At 56.5% G+C, this 21,164-nt stretch overlaps 3 protein-coding genes across 3 annotated transcripts in view; 2 read left to right on the top strand and 1 right to left on the bottom strand.

Annotated features, from left to right (window-relative positions):
• The first annotated feature begins 1,773 nt into the window (after window positions 1-1,773).
• On the top strand, window positions 1,774-10,040 carry LOC144931239 (carboxypeptidase N catalytic chain-like). The gene is made up of 9 exons (XM_078855042.1): window positions 1,774-2,481; window positions 4,700-4,896; window positions 5,146-5,307; window positions 5,821-6,006; window positions 6,398-6,509; window positions 6,719-6,858; window positions 7,141-7,240; window positions 7,961-8,079; window positions 9,297-10,040. The coding sequence occupies exons 1-9, from the start codon at window positions 2,130-2,132 to the stop codon at window positions 9,363-9,365; spliced, it is 1,437 nt and encodes a 478-aa protein (XP_078711168.1). The 5' UTR covers window positions 1,774-2,129; the 3' UTR covers window positions 9,366-10,040.
• A 2,543-nt stretch (window positions 10,041-12,583) lies between these two features.
• BBIP1 (BBSome interacting protein 1) lies at window positions 12,584-15,668 on the top strand. Its single transcript, XM_078855238.1, has 2 exons — window positions 12,584-13,236; window positions 13,566-15,668. Exons 1-2 carry the CDS (start codon window positions 13,209-13,211, stop codon window positions 13,805-13,807), a joined length of 270 nt encoding a protein of 89 aa, XP_078711364.1. The 5' UTR covers window positions 12,584-13,208; the 3' UTR covers window positions 13,808-15,668.
• Window positions 15,669-18,670: 3,002 nt separating this feature from the next.
• Window positions 18,671-21,164, bottom strand: part of PDCD4 (programmed cell death 4) — a 31,323-nt gene continuing 28,829 nt past the window's right edge. The window contains exon 12 of the mRNA XM_078855236.1: window positions 18,671-20,881. Within this exon, the coding sequence (XP_078711362.1) occupies window positions 20,821-20,881 (61 nt within the window). The 3' untranslated portion in view covers window positions 18,671-20,820. The remainder of the gene's footprint in view (window positions 20,882-21,164) is intronic.

Genomic DNA, 21,164 nt, shown 5'->3' with positions numbered 1-21,164 from the left:
TCGGGCACATTCCGGGTGATTAGATGGATGCCATCTTCACTGTGGAGCACGTGCACTGCGGCGACGTCGTGTTACATCACGAGGCGTTGAAGAGTGCCCCGCGGAGCCACGATGGACTTCTGTTCATCTCCAAGTCGCCCTCAATGCGCCCCAACCCCCCCCCCCCCCTCGTGTGAGACCTCGGAAGTTCGTACCTCGCTGTTGAGACTGCTCTGTGGGGTGGCCAGCAGATGGCAACACATCGATGGATTCGTGAATCCGTTTGTGCGGAGCTTTTGAGGCGTCGCCCCCTCGTGTGCAGAGCACGCTGCTGGCGCCTCACTCCTCTCGCGCTGTTTGCGTTGTAACTTTCTCACCCGCCCCTACCGCATATGTCTGAAAAAGAGCTTCACAGCTCGTCGGATTTCTCCAGGATGAATGAAGATTATAACTCTGATAGTGGTGGTGACGTCGCTACGGCGCTCGTGCCAGGCTAGGTGCACTTTGAGTCCACGCGAAGTGTCGAAGGCTCGGTCCAGCAGGTGCCACGGGTCGACTCAGGCGACCGGCGGATGCCACCGCCCGTGTCCCCCACTGTGCCAACTGCTCACTTTATCCGCCCGGCGCCCCGCTCGTTGTTGTGAGCGTTGTTGTGCACGGAGACGACCCCACCCCGTGAAGGCAGAGAGAGGGAGGGGGGAGCCAGAGGGCTGCTGCCCGCACTCGGGGCAGCCACCGCCGCCGCCGGTGTCTCAGCGGCCGTGCCGGCTCGACCGGTCTCCGGCTCGCAGCGCTCAGAGCCAAACTCCGCGGCGATGACGGAAACAAAACGACGGCGGCGACGACGACGACGAATAAATATCGAGGTGAGTGAGTGAGTGGTGAGGAGGAGCCGGGGGGGGGGGGGGGCTGCGGCCCCCGTGAGGCGGCGCGGGTCGAGGTCACGCCGCAGGAATGAGGCCCCGACCGGTTCGGGGACCAGGGACCCCCTAGAGAGACCCCCTACAGAGACCCCCTAGAGAGACCCCCTACAGAGACCCCTACAGAGACCCCCTACAGAGACCCCTACAGAGACCCCCTACAGAGACCCCCTACAGAGACCCCTACAGAGACCCCCCTAGAGAGACCCCCTACAGAGACCCCTACAGAGACCCCCTACAGAGACCCCCTACAGAGACCCCTACAGAGACCCCCTACAGAGACCCCCTACAGAGACCCCTACAGAGACCCCCTAGAGAGACCCCCTACAGAGACCCCTACAGAGACCCTCTAGAGAGACCCCCTACAGAGACCCCCTACAGAGACCCCCTACAGAGACCCCCTACAGAGACCCCTACAGAGACCCCCTAGAGAGACCCCTACAGAGACCCCCTAGAGAGACCCCCCAGAGAGACCCCCTACAGAGCCCCCTATCCCGCCAGGCACCTTACCCCCCCGCCTCTTCCGTGCACTCTGCAGGCTGCTGCACTCGCCACTGCACCCAGCGGGTGCGCTGCTGCATATCGAGGCTGAGTCAACCTGCGGCGTCAATCGCAGTGACGTCGGCCGTGGCACAGCGATCGACCTCAGGTCGCCGGGTTCGAAGCGCAGCGCTGCGCTCTGCGCCACCGCTCCCCACGCTGCCTCGCCCGGAGCCCAACCCAGCCCTGCCGCTCGGAGCCCCGAGGGGACCCCACTGGGGCCCCCGGTTTGGACCCCTGCCGCTCCTCGTTAATGAATCTCCCGGGCGTCGTCAATGATTGTCGGGCGCGTGTGGAGGGGGAGGAGCGGGTCCGTGCTGACACGGGGGGGGGGGGGGTCACGGAGCGAGCGACGCACCCGAGCCAGCGTCACATCAGCGTCCTCGGCGTCAGCAGACATCATCACAGACGACAGCCGTCATCATCACGTGTAGTTACTCCACTCATCGTTCAGTAAAGCACACGGTTATAATCATCAAATAGTAACCGCAATCATCATCAATTACCATCATCAACGCTGACAACCACTACCACCGCCTCCATCGTCACCACCACCACAATCGACCTCTTCTCCACCACTGAAACACGAGGAGCGACCAGCACAATCCTCCTCCTCCTCCTGCTCTGCGTGGCTCCTCCGTGCCCAGTCGCTCCTCTCCCTGCGGCCGCCGCGTGGCAGCTCGGCAGGAGATGGCTCCACGTGCCGCTCCCCAGCGCCTCCTCCTCCTCCGCGCCTCCGCGGCGCGACCCCCGCTGCTGCTGCTGCTTCTTGTCGCGTGGCTCAGCTCGGTGCGCGCGGTGCCATTGTCCGAGGACGGAGGCGACTACCACAACCACCACAACCTCTCCAACTCGGCGGCGGCGGCGGCGTCGTGGTCGCCGTCGTTCGTCCACCACGACTACGAGGCGATGGTGCGCGCACTCAGGGCCGTGGCGTCGCGCTGTCCCGACGTTTCGCGCCTCTACTCCATCGGGCAGAGCGCGCAGGGCCGCCACCTCTACGCGATGGAGATGAGCGACAATCCGGGCACACACGAAGTCGGTGGGTGACGGGGGTGGGTGGGTGGGGGGGGTCCCGACTGCACCGACACAGATCACGGACCTTGACCCTGTGGCCCCTGAAGCCTCAACTGGGATCTCCAGCGCATGACCTGACCCGGACTGTGACCTCGTCCCCTGACCCCTAACGCTAAACCCTGACCCCGTAAACCGAACCCTGAATCCCGAATCCTACCACTGACCGGTGACCCCAATACCGACCCCCGACCTCCCTCACCGCGAGACGCAGAGCTCTGGACGATTAAGTTGTTGCTCATGGAGTGGTTGGTGTTGCTGTGGGTATTTAGTAGTTGTTGACTTTGGTTGTTGTTGATGTCGTAGCGACGTTGTTGGTGTTTATGTTGTTGATATTGCGGCTGCTGATGTTGCTCCGTGCTGCCGTGGGCATGCGAGTCCCGGTCGGAGTGTGAGTGGATGAGTGAGACAAAGGCGGCCGGGCGTGGTGCTGGTCACCCACCCCCTCGCGTGCCGTGCCGGTCTTCATAGGTGCTCGCTAACAGTACTTGCCCCAACAGTCTGTTAAGGCTATACGGGGGGGGGTATTTGTATCTAATGCGTGTGTTGAATATGTGTGAGTGTTGAAAGTTTGTGTGGTGAATGTGTGTGTGGTGAATGTGAGTGGTGAATGTGTGTGTGTATGTTGTGTGTGTGTGTGAGTGGTGAATGTGTGAGTGGTGGATGTGTGAGTGGTGAATGTGTATTCTTTGAAACGCATCTGGATTATTGCCAAACTCCCCACCCCGCCAACCTCCCTCGTGTTTGGTTTTCATAACTTTTTGTTTAGGGATAATATTGACTTTACGTAAAAAAACATTTCAATCAATAGAGGCTTTTTAAAGAGAAGTATTCCCGTACGGATGATCAAAAAAGTCCAACGCCTTCATCCTAACACCCTAGACTTATACGATTGGTGAAGTAAGTACTGTATTGGCCTTCTGCACAGCATATTCGTTCTAAACACACAGGCAGCCCTGTGTGATTGATTGCTGGTAATTCTCGTGACATTTTTGTCTTTACATTATGATGACATCATTCATGACTTTGTCACAGCGAAAGCTAATGAGCGATTAGTGTTTTATGAATTTACCTTGAGTCTAATACATTTGTTCATTTTACGTCGATAAATAAGTAAACATGTTTGATTATTTAATACTTTTTTTCTCCAATATGTCATACATACTTGGGCTGCTCTCTCCTATTCGCCTTGGGCCCCTCATAGCCTCAACCCGGCCCTGGTTACAGGCAGCCACGTGCAGCACAGCGACAGCCACCACAACCACCACCACCACAGCCACCACCACAACCACCACCACAACCACCACCACAACCACCATCACCACAGCCACCACCACCACCAACCACCACCACCACAACCACCACCACCAACCACCACAACCACCAAAAAAACCTACAAAGACCTCTGCGTGGCCTGAACAGACTGTTGGATCAAGTGATGTTAGTGAGCAGCACCTATGGAGGCCGGTACGGCACACGAGGGGGTGGGTGGCCAGAACCACGCCCAGCCGCCTTTGTCTCCCCAGTAGGGATGTTTACACAGCGCACCAGCTACTCATTTGAGGTTGAGTCGACTTAGGGGAGGTTCCATGACCGGTTCGGATATTCGTCACCGGTGTTGACCGTGAGCGGGAATGGAACGCGGGTCGCTGGGTTCATAGCGCAGCGTAGCGCTACCCGCTACACCACCGCTCCCCACCACCACCACCAACGCCGCCGCCGTCGCCGCGTGGCTCGCGACTCACGCCGGTGCCATCCACGCCGAGCCACCCGGGAGGCGCTGGGAACTTGCTCCCGCGGAGCCAGCAGGGCGAGCGGCACGCAGGGCCCCGTTCCAGCACCGCACGCCTCCTCCTACGTCAGACGCCGCGCCTAAACCGGCGCAGGAAGCCTCCGCCACCTTCGGAAGTGCTCCTCCGCCATCCCGGCAGCGGCCACAGCGACCCGCGGGCGTCACCGAAGCTCGGCACCTCGTGCAGCGCGCATCTCACCACGGGGCTCGCCGCAGCCATCGGCGAGACCTCCCTCACGCTTTGCCCGAACATCTCCTCACGCCCTCCCCTCACTCCTGCCACGACGATGGAGGTCTTCCTCGCCCTGACCCAAGCTCCCCTCTGGACACCCCGACCGCTACGTCGGTGACGCACCAATTAATTACCGCCGTCTGTGCCCCCCCCCCGCCTCAGGCGAGCCGGAGTTCAAGTACGTGGGCAACATGCATGGCAATGAGGCGCTGGGCCGCGAGCTGCTGCTGCACCTGCTGCACCACCTGTGCAGCGAGCACCGGCGCGGCGCGGCGCGCGTCCAGCGCCTGCTGCGCTCCACGCGCATCCACGTGCTGCCCACCATGAACCCCGATGGGTACGAGGTGGCGGCCGCACAGGTGAGGGGGGGAGGGAGAGGGATGGAGTTGCGGGGTCTGTTGCGATGTTTACACAGAAGGCCCGGGACCAGTGCAGAGAATCGTCACTGGCAGTGGCCGTGAGCAGGAATCGAACTCGGGTTTGCGGCTTCGTAGCGCAGCGCGCGCCTGTCTCGCGTACTTCATGCCGGCGTGCGTGACCCGTGGCACGCGACGCTCCGTCGCCGTTAAAACCTCCACGCTCCCCCGTTACGGCGTGCAACCCCGCAGAGCCAGGGCGCCGAGGCCCACTGGTACACGGACGGGCGAGGGAACGCGCGCGGCGTGGACCTCAACCGCGACTTCCCCGACCTCACGGCCGTCTTCTACCAGCACGAGCGCGGGGGGGGCCCCAACCACCACCTCGCGCTCCCCAGCGGCTGGCATGCCCAGGTGCGCGCCTCCGGGCGGGGGGCTCTGGGGTCAAGAGGTCACGGGACCGTGGCGAGGGCGCCTCGTTGGGAGGTCACGAGGTCGAGAGGTTGCAGTCACGGGAGGGGGGGGGGGGCATGACCCGGTCACGTGAGTTGTGACTTTGGACTGTGAGGTCGAGATGACCTTTTGGGTCAAGGTCGATAAGTAAGTGCGTCCACAGGTGTGCAGTATGGAGGTGTCCAGGGGAGCGGGTGCACGGACGTGCAGGCGTGTATTCACCCTCATCGGGACTCATCAGCGTGGTGGCGTTTGCTGCGGCCACGAGCCGCTGGGATCCGCGTGCGTGGGGAGGCCTCACGCCCTTTCGCCCTGGGGACCCCCATTGGCTTCCCGGTCGAGTTCTGACAACAATCTCTCTCGCCGTCCGCACACACACGTTTTACTGAACGTCGGCGGACGGGCACGGAGCGGGCCGACCGCGTGGTTCCCGCTCCCCCCTCACCCCCCGGCCCCCGTCCCCTTTCCGTCCAGGTGCAGCCGGAGACGCGCGCCGTCATCCGCTGGTTGCGGCAGCACAACTTCGTGCTGTCGGCGAACCTGCACGGCGGAGCCGTGGTGGCCAACTACCCGTTCGACAAATCGCGGCGCGGCCGCCAGCCGCTGCCCTCGCGGCTCCACCACTACGCGGGCACCCCCGACGACCCGCTCTTCCGCCACGTGAGCGCAGAGACAAACCCCCCCTCCCCCCGGATAGCCTTCATGGGCTGTGGGGCAGTGCTGTTAGCGAGCAGCAGCAGCAGCAGCAGCAGCCCTGTGACGGCCATCACGGCGTGGCACCTACTAGGTGGTGGGGGGGAGCGGGTGGTCAGCGCCACACACGTCTTCCCAATGGTGATGTTTACACATTAGGTACAAATTTAAGGCTGAGTCAACCTAATGGAGGCTCAAAACCAGGTCAAATATTCCTCACTATCATTAGTCGCCGTTTTTTGTAGCGTGGTGCGCTAACCACTGTGCCACCCGCCGCTCCCCACAAGCTCACACACAGCTGCACACGCAACTGCACAGATCCGTGTCCACACGTTTGAGGCCGTGCCGTTTCACGCAGCTCGCCATCACGTATTCCTACGCGCACGGGTGGATGCACACGGGGACCAACTGCGGGGACTACTTTCCTGACGGCATCACCAACGGCGCCAGCTGGTACTCGCTGAGCGGGGGTAAGGATCGTCATCAACATCAACATCACCACCATAATGATGAACGACATCAACCACATCACCAACATCAGCATCACAATCAACATCAACACCATCACTATCTTACTCATTACTATACCATGAAGCACATATCACCTGTGCCGGGTACTCAGGGGGTACTCACTCACCTGTGCCAGACTACTCAGGGGGTACTCACTCACCTGTGCCAGGTATGCAGGACTTTAACTACCTGCACTCGAACTGCTTTGAGGTGACACTGGAGCTGAGCTGTGAGAAGTTCCCCCAAGCGCAGGAGTTGGCACGCGAGTGGCAGGCCAACCGCGAGGCACTGCTCTCCTTCATCGAGCAGGTGGGCACCACCACCCACACCGCGCACACCACTCGCGCTACCTGCAACACCACCACCACCCGCACCACCCACACCACTGGTGACCACCCACACCACTCGCGCTACCTGCACCACCACCCGCACCACCCGCACTACCCGCACGACTCGCACCCCCACCTCACCACCATCGCTCACAGATGAAAACAGGTGAGCCGCGAGGCTACCGTCGACGATGACCACGAATGATCAATGATGACCCCTGATGGTCGCTGACTGGACGCTTTGGCGTTGGTGGCGGTGCAGGTTCACCGCGGAGTGAAGGGGGTGGTGCGGGGGGTGGGGGGGGTCGCGCTGCCCGGGGCCCAAATCTCCGTGGCCGGGATCGCTCATGACATCACAGCAGGTGAGACACGCAAACACCGCAACCGCCGCTTCAGAATGACTGTGTGTAACGCACGTGACGTCACTCCATGTCGACCAGCCCCCCTCATTAATAATCATGAACAGGTGACGTGGTCATCCCCCCTCCATCAATAATTAGCGGGTGACGTCACTCCACATGGGGGGGCAAGGCGCCTCCTCCAACCTCCTCGGCGTCAACTTACAACCCTCACTACAAAGGCAGAACCCTCACGTCACGTGATCTTCGTAACGCTGTTGAGACATCAAAGTAAAAATGACGTCATGATGAACAAGGGATTATAACCTTAAAATGAAATAGGTCTGTGTCACCGCGCCCTTACAAATTGCACGCGCATTGATGCAGTGAATATCACGTCGCGGGCTGCTTTTCGCTTGCAAATTTCAGATTTACTGCAATACACCCGTCCTTGGACGGGCAAAAGGCTAGTCACAGATTAAAGACAACCACCACAACAACCACAACATCATCACTACATTCACTGCAACTTTTCGCACCACCGATTCGCGCGGTTGGCTACGTACGGCGCGAAAAAAGTTCAACATACATGAATACGTAGTGTTGTAATCACAATAACCATCGCGAGGATAGAGAGACAGACACAGGGATACAGAAAGAGGGACATGTACCCCCACGCAGGGACACAGACCCCTGGTGTGGGAGTTCTCCCCGGGGTGGTCACGATGTCGTGTGTCCCCGCAGGGACGGACGGGGACTACTTCCGACTGCTGCTGCCCGGCGTCTACACGCTGAGCGCATCGGCCGCGGGCCACCTCACCGCCACCGCGGACGCCATCGTCACGGACAGCGAACCCAGCGAGGCATGCAAACACACACACACACAGATCCCTCAGGGAGCCTGCACAGGCTGTTGGGGCAAGTTCTGCGAGTGGGTATCACCTACGATGGCCGGCATTGATGCTCAAGGGGGTGGGTGGCCAGCACTACACCCGGCCGTCTTTGCCTTCCCAGCGCTGATGTTTACACACCATAGTATGGACTAAGTTTAAAAGTGAGTCGACCTAGAGGAGGCCCTGGACCATTTTAGATATTCATCATCAGCGGTGTTGTTAGCTCTGAGTGGGAATCGAACCCGGGTCACTTGGTTCATAGTGCAGCGCACTAATCACTGCACCACCGCTTCCCACACATGCACACAAGCACACTAACACGTGAATGCCTGACCGCCTGGGTAGAAACACGGACGCATTCCACAGAGCACAGTGCTGAGACATGAGTTCAATCATTCACGGAGGTTATGAAATCACGACGACCGCCACTGCCCTTACCAGGCATGCCGAGAGGAAGCTTGCGGGGCCGCAATGTGGTTTCAGAATGGGTTGGTTCTGGACGGACGCGATTTTCTTCGTCCATCTGCTACAGCAGAGGTGTAGGGAATTTCAACAGGAATTACATCAATGCTTTATTGACCTGGTCAAGCCCTATCATACCATCAGTAGGCCAGGGATCTTGGTTATTCTTCATTCTATTAGGGTCCCTTACGCTCTGCTCACAATCATTAAGGGCCTTCATGATGGTGGGCAGGCCAGGTTAAAGCTGTGTGGCCGGGAGTTGGCTCGAGAAGAGGCAGATGTAGAGCTGAGTGGACTTGCCGAAGACCGATCAAAGCAGTGTCAAGATTGGCCTCTATGGAGGAGGCTAGTGAAGGACGCGACTGGGTGACTAGGCAGTTTGAGGCAGTCGGCCTCCAGCAATAACGGAGGGCAGAGGTGTGATGCTCACAACAACGAGCAGAGCACCAGGCAGATAAAACACAGCAAGTTCACACAGTGGGGAGCACAGTTGGTGTATGTGCCAGTCATCTTAGTCAGTTAACCCATGGCACCTGGGTCTGTTCCGTGACCTCTTGCCAGCGTGCTTTCGACACTTCACATGGCCTCAAAGTGCATGGCACAAGCACCGTGGTGACGGCACTGCCACTAAGTGGTGAACGGCGGTTGTCGCTATTGTGTGCGTGTAGTTGTGTCCGTACACCTAACACGATGCGTGTACACGTGTGTGTGCTCCTTCTGCTCAGGTTGATTTCCATCTGGAGCCTCTTCCAGCACGTGAGAAGTCGTCATCGTCCTCGGCTTCAGAAGATTGAGAGGCTCAGCAACACAAAGCCGACCTAGAGGAAGCCAAAATCGGAGTTACGGGGTCAGGCTGGGAGGTGTGGGGTTGGGGGCACGGGAAGAGACAAAGGGGGTTAGTGTTGCCAATTCGGTGATTGTTGCTGTAAATTTGAGTTACTTTTTTGGGTTCCCCAATCACATTTTATCAAATCGACAAATCTTGAGACTGAGCGACAACATGATGCAGGGTGGGGAGCGATTCCAGTGTGTGTGTCCATAACCCTGTGCCAGGTCACCCTGTGCCAGGTCACTCTGTGCCAGGTCAATCTGTGCCAGGTCAATCTGTGCCACGTAGGGGTCGACCGAACGTTAATAATTTACTTTCGGCCGAAACTGAAGCCGAAAACGAAAGTTGAACTTCACTTTCGACTGCGACCGAAACAGAAAGGTATATAACCGAAGTTACCGAACACAAGATTTATGAAATATGTCATGATGCAATGCTACTTTAATTAAAAAGAAATCTAGAACTAATCATTCAAAGCCTGCAGTAAGAGTCGCTAAATATCAAATATTTAGATGTTACTTACTTAGGAATTATATCCAAACAAACAAATGTTGTAGTTAAGAAACAACAGTTTTTCCGCATTCTTGCCCAGCAGGTTGCTGCTGCGTCTTGCTTTGATCAGAATCGACTTTAGTGAAGTGATCCCACACCGTGTGTTTCGACATTCTTCACGGTGATTAACTGCTCCGTTTATTAACTTTAATTTTCTACTTCACTCAGATTCGTAATTTCGTTATCACTAATTTGATACGGAACTATTAACTAACTGAATATCAATATTGTCAGACTTCGAATCTCGGTATCAACACGCGTGTAGACTGAAGCGAACGCAACACATCAGCCAAGGCGGGCAGGCGGCTGGACACAGACAACAGAGAGGCACTTTGTTGTCGTCCCGCCAGAGAGACTCCACCCACGGATGTAGATGCAGGCTGCCGTCTGTTGACCGGTCGTATCTACATTAGCAGACCGTGCTAGCGGCTGTAACCTCGCTCCCAAGCTGCTGCTGCTGACGTGTGTGTGTTTGCAGACTATCGCATAGGATTGCCGAGCGCCGATAGACGTAGCACGAGCGTTATATTCTAAAAATAGATCTTCGGTTGACCACTGAAAATCAGTTCTAGATTTGAAGTTTTCGTGACTGCAAGGATCCATACTCTTTGGTTTTTTCGGTATTTATTACTGTAGCGTAATTTTGCTGGAGCGATTACACCTGACGCCGGATGCTTGTGTTGCTTCCGAAACGTCGTGATTTAATTTAGTTGTTTTATTTTTATTTTGTTTTCACCTACGTGACTTTACCGAAAAAAACAAAGAGTATGGACCGAAAATCAATATCAGTTTCGGCCGAAACCGAAACCAGACCGAAAGTGAAAAATGGACTTTCGGCCGAAATCGAAAGTTTGCCGAAAGAGGCCATTTGCCAAATTTCGGCGCCGAAATCGAATTTCGGTCGGCCTCTAGTGCCAAATCACCCTGTGCCAAGTCACCCTGTGAAAAGTCACCATGTGTGATTTTCCCTCTCACTACTTTTCACACTGTACAGCGACATTCTTGTCAGTTTGGTGACTCTCACCTCTCACGTGACACTCACACTGCCAGGCCAAGCGGCCTTCACCACAGCCCGTGTCTCAAGTCACCCGCGGTGGCTAGGAGATGTTAACTCCCTCGCCCAGTATACAGGAGGCCGTGGGTTCGATCCCCACCCTTACGCCTGCTGCTGCCGCTGTGTATTTGGAGTTTAAAGTTCTCCCCGTGGTCGCGGAGATTTCTCTCCAGGTCCTCTGGGTTTGCCCTCCACATTTAGAATCAACATGCGTTAAGAGTCAACATTTTCACGTGACAAGCCACTTCGTTGAGTTATCATTTGCGGCCAGGTTGCTTCTAAAGAATAGCTATGTAGCTCAGTGGGCCTTGCCCGGTTAAATAAATAGTCGTAGTCGCCACTGAGAAGCCTGGGCCAATGGAGGCAATTCCACATTCCCATGGAGGAGGCAACAGGCGATCAGTGTGGACTTCTTCCAACAAAGCGGTGCTCGTTTGTGTTTGGGCATCCGAGTCTCGGGCTCGCTGCCGTCCCCCAGCCCCAGTCGCCACGTGGATCGCGCCTCCCACGTGGAGCTGTCTCTGTGTCTCCCACGCAGAGCTGTCTCTGTGTCTCCACGTGGAGCTGTCTCCCACGTGGAGCTGTCTCTCATGTCGAGCTGTCTCCCACGTGGAGCTGTCTCTGTGTCTCCCACGTGGAGCTGTCTCCACGTGGAGCTGTCTCCCACGTGGAGCTGTCTCCCACGTGGAGCTGTCTCTCATGTCGAGCTGTCTCCCACGTGGAGCTGTCTCTGTGTCTCCCACGTGGAGCTGTCTCCACGTGGAGATGTCTCCCACGTGGAGCTGTCTCCACGTGGAGATGTCTCCCACGTGGAGCTGTCTCCACGTGGATCGTGTCTCCCACGTGGAGCTGTCTCCACGTGGAGCTGTCTCCACGTGTCCCCCACCCCCGCTCCTCGCCCCCGCTCCGTCTGTAAGGGGACGACGCTGATCTAATAAACAACACGAAGCCGTGGGCGGACATCGCCAACGCGCACTCGCCGTGGCTGAGGGGAGTGGGCGCCGTCTGTGCGGCGTGACCCAGGCGGAGATTTGGGGAAACTCGGAGAGATCAACTTGACAAGCCACGTCCTGTAGACCCATCACTGCCGACTGCCCGGAGCTAATTCGTACCCCAATGTAAGAACTGTTCATCAGGAAACTTGTTTTAGATGTCATTCTCCTCAGGCCCCAAATGCAGTTTTCAAGTCTTACCGCCACTCTGTCTATCTACTGGCCTCTCTACATGCCATGAAGAAGGGCAATTGCCCGAAACGTCACCGATTTTATATTTTAACCCCATTGCAACCTCATTTGCCAGTAGCAAAATTTGATAATTGGTTTTTTACCCTTTTATCTGGCAAAAAAACTGACACATTTTTTTTTTTACAAGGAATCATGTTTGCATTGATCACAATACCTGCGGTCGGAATGCAAACAAAAACACAACTCTGATCATGATATGCACTGTCCTTGAAGTTGATTGGTCCACACTCGAGACAGCTTTTCTTAGAGCCTAGTCTCACATGGTGTTGGACCAGATGACGCCAAAAGGTGCATTCCGACTGCAGGTATTGTGGCCAATGCAAACATGATTCCTCGTAAAAAAAAGTGTCAGTTTTGTTGCCAGATAAAAGGGTAGAAAAACAATTATCATTTTATATTTGTACTGTAACATTGCGAGGGGGAGAGAATTTAAAGCGCTTTGCCCCCCCCCCCCCACTCGGTGACGTCACCATCCGAATCCATTTCCCGCGCTTTGGCCGCGTCACGTGGCCGCTGTTCCCTCAGGGACGGCGCGCGCCACCGTCTCCACGGCAACGGGGCGCGCCATGGAGGAGGGAGGAGTTTCGGATCATCTCCACCAATCACGCGGCGAAGCCGCCACGTGCCCTCCCCGTCACGTGGCGGGTGTTGGCCAATCCGTGCGCGCGCGAGAGACGGTGGTAGCCGCGAGACAACGGCAAGAACCACCACAACTACACCAATACAACAAACACCACCAATACAACCACCACAGATACCACAATAACTACACCAATACCACAACAACGACACCACAACTACACCACCAATATAGCAACACCAATACCACCACAGGGACCACTGCTGCACAAGGAGAGCCATCAACACCTCACCACGCGGCACTCCCACACCGCGCAGTTCTGCCGCTTGGCGGTGCAGCAGCAGCAGCGGAGGAGGCGGCGGCGCGTCTCGCAGGGAGATGTTCAAGGAGGTGCTGCCCAAGCAAGGTGAGGAGAGGCCCGCGGGGAGCGCTCAGCCGCTCATCCCCTGGGCCGAGGGACCCCGCCTCTAGTCGTGTCTCCAGCGGTGTGTGGGGGCTCTACGTTCACAGCACCCCACTCTGCTCGCCACCATTGCTAGAGAGGGGTTTATCCGCCTCTTGCACGCTCATCCGATTTGCTGGCACGGTACCGGGTCGGAACCCTCGAGGCTTAATCCCCCCGTGGCATCCGGTGCCGAGAGTTGTCCGATGCGGAGGTCGCGGTTCCGAGTCATGGTGTCGCAGCGTGCGTGTGTCGCCCCCTGTCTGTCCGCCTGTCTGTCTGTGGCGGAGCAGGGCAGCTGTCCGTGGAGGGCTCCCCGAGTCTCGCCATGTGCAAGCCCAAGCTGCTGCCCCTCAAGTCGCTCACGCTCGAGCGCATGGAGCAGCTGCAGCGCGACGCGCAGCAGGAGGTGCGCAGCGCTCAGCAGCAAGAGCAGCAACAGGAACAGCAGAAGCAGCAGCAGGAGCAGCAGCAAGAGGAGCAGCAGAAGCAAGAGGAGGAGCAGCAGGAAGAGCAGAGCGAGCAGCAGCAGTAGCAGCAGCATGATGAAGGAGCAAGAGCAGGAGCAGCAGCAAGAGCAGCAGCAGGAAGAGTAGAGCCAGTAGCAGCAGCAGGAGCAGCAACAATAAGAGCAGAGCGAGCAGCAGTAGTAGCAGCAGGAGCAGCAACAATAAGAGCAGAGCGAGCAGCAGTAGTAGCAGCAGCAACAGCAGCAGAAGCAACAGCAGCAGGAAGAGCAGAGCGAGCAGCAGCAGTAGCAGCAGCATGATGAAGGAGCAAGAGCAGCAGCAGGAGCAGCAGCAAGAGCAGCAGCAGGAAGAGTAGAGCCAGTAGTAGCAGCAGGAGCAGCAACAATAAGAGCAGAGCGAGCAGCAGCAGCAACAGTAGCAGAAGCAACAGCAGCAGCAGGAAGAGCAGAGCGAGCAGCAGCAGGAGCACGATGGAGGAGCAAGAGTGGCAGCAGGAGGATGAGCCGCAAGCGTGTGGCAGAGCAGACCGAGAGTCTGTCATCCCGACCGGGAGCTCCCTCTCGTGACGCTATCTCAGAGTTCACGATCTTTACACGATTGGCGTTTGCTCGAGCAAAACGACGTCGTTGCTGTACGGTAAAAGGATGATGTTGAACCCAGTGACCGACTCGTATTGAAGGTTAACACAAACACACCCAGGCTGCTTGTCATGAGCTGGCCCAACACGTTTGAAACGTATTTGTGAGAGACAAATCCTTTACAGATATCAAGGGCAGTGCGTGAGCACACTGGTGGCGTTGCTACTGCACTGACGCGCCAGGGATGCCATGCCAGCGATATTCAAATGTGTTCTCCTTAACTGAGGTTACACCTCGTGTTGGGCGGCCTAGCACACGCAGCCTGGCTAATGCAGCCTGGCTAATGCAGCTACCACGCAGCTACCTGGGCCGCGTTTCCCCGCAGGTGGTGTTGGTAACACGAGGCCGCACTGGCATCCGGCGGCGAGTGAGCAAATCCCGCTTGCCCAGCCGGCCGCACGACGCCGTGGGGCTGCATAGCAGCGCCTGGATCTTGCGAGGATTTGGGGCGGAGGTGTTGGTCACCGTGGCCATTGTGGGGTGACCGGTCCTCGCTGGCAGGCGTCCAGTCGCTGTTGCCTTGGCTGATGGGGATTTAATTGGGGTGGGGTGATTCGTAGCTCACTGCACTTGGCCGGTCAGCACTGGCCATGTTCAGGGGTTGTTTATCGACTTCAAGTCGATGTTAATAAACCCGGATGTAAACGTCGACTTCTGACTATTCTCACGCATATTTACCCAGGAAAGCCCCACTGGGTCTCACCACTTTTGCAGGAGAACCCTGCCAAGTGTTTGCAGTAGCGATCGATGATTGTCATCGTAATCCCAGTTGAATAATTTGCAGGTATTTTTTTCAGCACTGGCATGTTTGGCCAATACCACTTCTGCTGCGTGTGGGTGTTTAGCTATGCGAGTAAACCCATGTAGAACAGAAGGACATACTAACAATTTTTGACTGCACCAGCTGACGTTATGGGCTTGGCGACGCCGCCAGATTGGTGCGTGGTGGCTGCAGAATCTCGTGGCTAACTTCCGGCCGTGTGTGCCCCCTCCTCCGCTGCGGTCTGTGTGCTCCATCTCTGTGCAATGCTCTCATGAGGATGTCGATTCGTGTTTTCCTTGGGCCTCCTTTTGCGCCTTGTTGCCTCGATGTGTCCAAACACACAAGGACAGGAATCTGCTGAAGGATGTTTATTAATGTCGTCTAAGTTAACACACGAGCGTTTAAGGACAATGTACTGCAATGCTTGTGTTGACCACCAGAGGGCGACCGTCCTGTTAATCGCTCACGAGGAGAAGCCGGGTCTCGTAAGAGGTCATGGTCAAACCGGTTTTTGCCGAGGGAAAATAAAACAACCATCGTGGTGTTTGTGGTGAGAATACCTTTTTGCGAGCTGGGTTTTCACTCTAAAGTGTAAAGGGGCATGAGATGAGCTCTTGGAATTACACACTTGGGCTGGGTGTCGGCCACAAGTTGTTTGATAAGATGCAACCACCTTATTGAAACGTATTCACATTCCAGAAGAACGCCCACCATCACGGCAGTGATTAATTGGAACGTACGGGAGCGTTCGTGCGCTGTGTAACGCAGCTTTGAATGAGCTGTTCAGTCTCACTGGGTGTGTAGCACAGCTGTTTGAGTCACGTGTCTTCATTTAACTGATTATTTAACGTGACTTCCTTTAGCGGGCGACACGTGAAACACGGACCCACCTTTGTCAATTCTAGATTTGAAGCTTTCGTGACTGCAAGTGCTAAAACCGTCAAGTGTTGCCAGGGCAAAAATATTTTCCCCTTTAGTTGTATTTACCCGATTAGTGCAGCTAAGAGGCTGGTAGCGACGGTAAATATTTGCGGCCGCTTTGCAATTGTAGGCTTTGTGGCTGCGGGTCGTGAAAAATGCAGTGGGGGGGGGGGCGTTATGAAATGTCGCTGTGGGCCGCGTTTGGCGCACAAGAGCAGAGGTTTCCCACCAGGTTCAACTCGACGGTCACCGAGAGACTGAGTGCACGCGTTGTTGGCATGAACAAGCAGCGGATGCGTCCGGTTTTACTTCAACGCGTTTATTTGAGTTTCTCACTCCGGCACAGAGCCGGGAGGGTTCGCTTCGGTTTGGTCAGGGTCTCGACGCGGTCATCATCGCACGGACAGAAGCGTCGTTATCGGCATCGCGCCTCGCCTCCTCCCTCCTCCACGAGCACACCACCACCACGACGACAATAACCACGGTTCACGTCAATCCACCCCCCTACCCTCCCAAGGGAAAACTCAGAAGTTAAACACGGCGGCTGTGCCGTCAACACCAACAGTGAACACAACGTGGGCTGCGCTCAGGGCCAGAGGTAGGGTTGAGGGTAACGCTGGATGGACAGCAGGTTTGGTCATTTCCAATTGTAGCCATGTCACCGTCACCGTGTCGCTGTTGGTGTAACAGCGCTTGACCGGAACAAAGAGCACCGCTCCCCGCACCTCCCGTCCACCACCATGCACGGATGGACACGCACGCTCACACACACGTGGGGCCATGCACGCCACCCGTACTCCGAGTCCGGGGCGAACAGTGCGGGGAGCCCACTGCACTCAGCGTTGGCGTGGAGCCGAGGTGAAATTCTGCGAAAGCGCCACAGGAAGACCGACCACTCACTGCGGACTTTGCACGAGTGGTGGAAACGTTACACCCCCCCCACACCCCTCGAATTCATGTCCATTACAATCAGTTTATCAATGATGATTACATGTCACTGAGAGCAGGTTTTCTTTGTGTTAAGAATCATGGCACTAACCGTACCACAGAGCATGGGCTGTTACTGATAGCGACTGTAGACGTACAGCCGCGGGATCTGGCGGCGAGGAGAGCGCTGTTGGTACAGCGAGGTGTGGCCGCGTCAGTGGCTCTGGTCACGATGACGCCTCGAACTTACAAGCAAAATTGCGGGTCAATTTAGTGGGGAGGAGGTAGAGATGTAGGCGTTGATCAAGTTTCACCTGACAGCCGGAGCCTGTTGCACTGCACCCACGCCATCCACACTTTAACGGTTTTTTCCCACCGACAATTTCTACAAACGCTTCCCAACCACGAGCGCTGGACGTTAACTCTGGAGTGATCGCCCTGCCCGCTCGCCCGCCCACCCGGAGTGACGACCGGGCTTGAGGGACGATGAGATCTGGAAGCCACCGTGAGCCGTGGAGAGGGGCGAGGACTCTCCCACTCGCCGCCATGCGTCGGCGCCGCTCGGCGCCGCCTGCCCAACATAGATTGGACTCGTTCACATTTTTGCCTTCGGAAACTGTGCAACACAAACACAAGCTTATTACAGATAGCCCAAGGGCAGACGCAACCCAAGAACTGCTGACTGGATGCAGCTGCAGCGGAGGTTTCTGTTCACAAAGTCAAATTGGCAATGCTTGGCTACTTCCTCTTTGGCCCAAATTGACAGTGCTGTTTGTTGCTGGTCCTTTTGACTATTGGGCCATTGCTCAACCTTGCCCAAGCCGAGCCACAAGGTTGAGTGTTCGGCTCAGCCCGGTCTTGGCCGTAACACTTGGCGACGGACTCAACAAGGCCGTTTGGTTGGCAGCAATTGATCCACCCCCCAAGATTCCACAAATCGAAATTGCGGGGTCATAAGCCATCAAACTGCGGCCGTGTTTTCACCGACTTGTGTGGTTTCCCGTTTCCAGTCCCACTTGTTTTGTTTATTTCCATCATCCCAATTGTCACAGCAGCTTATCATTTTAATTTTTTAAAGTTGATGACACACGATCCAACGCATGCATCATGAGCATAACAATGAATTGTAATACCCGCATCGATGCGTCGGTGCCCACCCACTTGGACAGCCTCACGTAAATGTTGTCCGATCCGCAAGCCAAATTCTGCCTTGCCAGCGCCCCCCACCCCCAACTCTCTTCTGCAGCTGCAACCTGGGCCCCCCAGAGCTGACGCAGAGCCCCCGCCCTCCAAGACACGCAAAGAGTCACGGCCTCGAGATAATTCGGCCCCTCAGCCCTGCGGGGACCAGTCAATAATAACTGGGATGCGCTTTCTGTTTTAGTGCTACAGATGTTTAAACAAAATAAAACGTACCCGCCTACCAACCGTTACCCCGTCTCTCTCCGCCGGCGCACCTCCACTGAGGGGCGCTCCCACCACCCCCCCCCCCCTCCAGTGAGCGGCGTCCGACGAGGAGAGGGGGGTAAGGGCCAGGCCCCCCGCGATTTCGCGGCGGTCTCGCGCAGGCCGCCCCGGACGCGAAGGAGCCGTCAGTCTTGCCGCTGCCCTCGACGTGGGCCAACAGAGCGGAGCGGCGGCGCCCGTGGTGGTGGCGGCCACCACCACGGGCGCCGCCGCCACCGCCCTCCACGAGCTTCACCCCCACCCCCCTTGATAAGCGCAAGCGATGACAACATACAAAACTAACACCATAAAAAAATAGCCTGAAGGGAAACATAAACTTCAGGGAGCTTTTTTTTACATTTTTACCTTTTTTCATTTTTTCTTATTTTTTTTACACCCGACTTTATACACGTACATTCACAAACGCCCTGGCGTGAATATGTTTTCCCCGTTAAGGGCTGATGCGCACGAAATTGTCGTACGACGGTAAAATCAGTTTGCGAGTGTGAATGGGTACAGCAGGGCCTGGCAGCACGCCCTCGGGTTGCGCGTAACACACGGGATTGCTGGGAGAGGGGGCCTGGGATTCGGGGGCGGCCCATATTCCGCCCTCCTGCCGGTGTGCCTGCGTCCACACCACACAGCGAGACGCCCCCCATCGTGCCTAGCGACTGGCAGTTGTCTCACCTCCACCGTCAATTGTCGAGGGAGGGTTTACACAAGTCTATGCACGCTCTACTTCCCCTCCCGGCAGTGTTTAACATATCATGGCCTCGAAGGAGTAGAGGGAAAGCCCGCCCCAACACACCGCTGTGTGCGTGCGTGGAGACACCTCCCCCTCTACCAAATTTATAAATGTCCCGTTCAAGACTGGGTTTGGAAGACGTGGGAGTTACCCACACTTTACTCCACCACCAGCTGGCAACCGCGGGTTGTACGGCTTCACTCCTGGGTGGACAGAGGCAACAGCAGACCTCACCAGTCAAACGTTTCAACGACTACCTAGGAACCTTATCCTCGCAATGGCGGCTCCGATTTTGGTAAACAGGGGTCCCCCCCCCATTGGTGGCAATAACATCGACCAGAATTTAGTTGGCAGATTCAAGACTACGAATACATCTCTGCCAAAAACAAATAAAAAAAATGCCCGCGTACAATGGTGGCGACGGCAGTGGTGGCCGCAAACCCGGCCCCGCGAGCCTCAGGCAGAGCGTTCCTTCATTTCCAGATCGCCCGACTCGACTCGCCATGCCGGAATGGGCGTGGAGGGTGACCCGCGAACACGCGGTGCCGTGAACATCAACGGGGAGAAGGAAGCGGTCGTGTATGGAGGCTGGGTGGGGGAAAGAGTTCCAGACCAATCAGCTTGTAACTTTAGCTACGATCCTAACTCGAACTCCTTCTACCGACACTTCACTCGGCAATCTCGTCCTCCCCAATACCTCGTTGGCTTCCGGTTCGTTCTCACTTTTGAGAGTTCACAGTGGGGTCGTGAAAGGGACATTGGGCTCATTATAAAGATTTACAACTCCTCCATCAAGAAGTGGCTAGGGAGGGGGGGTCAAGGCACAAAACGTTGCAATTTGCGAGGGAAGCATAAACGAGCCCACACGTGGAGCCGGGTACAGCTGTCGCCCTCCCGAGAGGGCTCGCCAATCCGAGGCCTGCCCTGCTGCCGCCTTCCACACGGACACAGATTCATCTCGAATTAAGTGCAAGAGCCACGCCGGACACAGTCTCTCCGACGATTTAAACAAAAACTTAGCGGACCCAACTCTCACTCGGAATTTGCCGCCTGTGCACGTTTGTTGGCCGTGGCGCCCGTGGTGACGTTGCCACGGGTTTCCAACTCTCATTTTCCCTTTTCAGTTGGACGACGTAACCTAGGAAACACAGCAATGTCAAATATTGTAATTCTCAAGAGCTGGAATTTATCCCAATTAAGTTTAAGTACCATGTAAAAGTGTTTTTTGTGTGTGGGGTAAACAGTGACCGGGCTGAGACCGTAAACTCGCTACGCCTCATCGCAAGGCAGCTCAGCTGCCTTCGATCCCGAGTGAGAAACCCAGCGACGGTGCCTTGTCGGCAGCCCGACCCTCGAGCCACCCGGGCCACCTGGCCGACAGTCACAACTGCCCACGGCTCAACCAAGGGGCAACGGGAGAAATGAACACGTGCGGCAAATTCGACGTGACGAGGACTCATATTTAGATATTTAGCAGTTTCTAGGGAGTCGCTGAGTGAGCACTGGAAACCGGGCAGTCCCGGGCGGTGTGGTCCGGTGATGCGGCAGGGGGGGGGGGGGGAGGTTGTGGGGGGTAGGTCGAGGGAGGGAGGGGAGGGGGGAGGAGGCTGTGCCGATGATCCGCTCGGAGTCCGTACTCTAGAAGGCTTCCTGCTTCACTCTCCCGCCGTCTCCCTCGCTCACAAAGCGCTTGCGGCCCCTGCACGCCACACGTTCAGGCACAGGTGTCACGCACAAGACGTGTTCATCACAAGCATAATTATTACCGCTGTGTATTAACCATAAAAATACTACGTGCCATCTGGTTCACTGTGGATGTTAAAGATCCCCTGGCGTCATTCAAAGAATAGTAGGCCAGTGCGTCATGGGCTAAATTTAGAAAATGTGAAAATCTACACTGAAAATTACTCCGTTACTATCACGCACAGTAGCAATCATGGTCCCCTACTGGCCGCAGATGAATGCCCACTTGCAGGCCAGAG

This window comes from Lampetra fluviatilis, chromosome 4, assembly GCF_964198595.1.
Source record: "Lampetra fluviatilis chromosome 4, kcLamFluv1.1, whole genome shotgun sequence".
NCBI classification, from domain to species: Eukaryota; Metazoa; Chordata; class Hyperoartia; order Petromyzontiformes; family Petromyzontidae; genus Lampetra; species Lampetra fluviatilis.
Note: the sequence above shows the minus strand (reverse complement) of the source record. Positions and strands in the feature narration are given on the sequence as shown.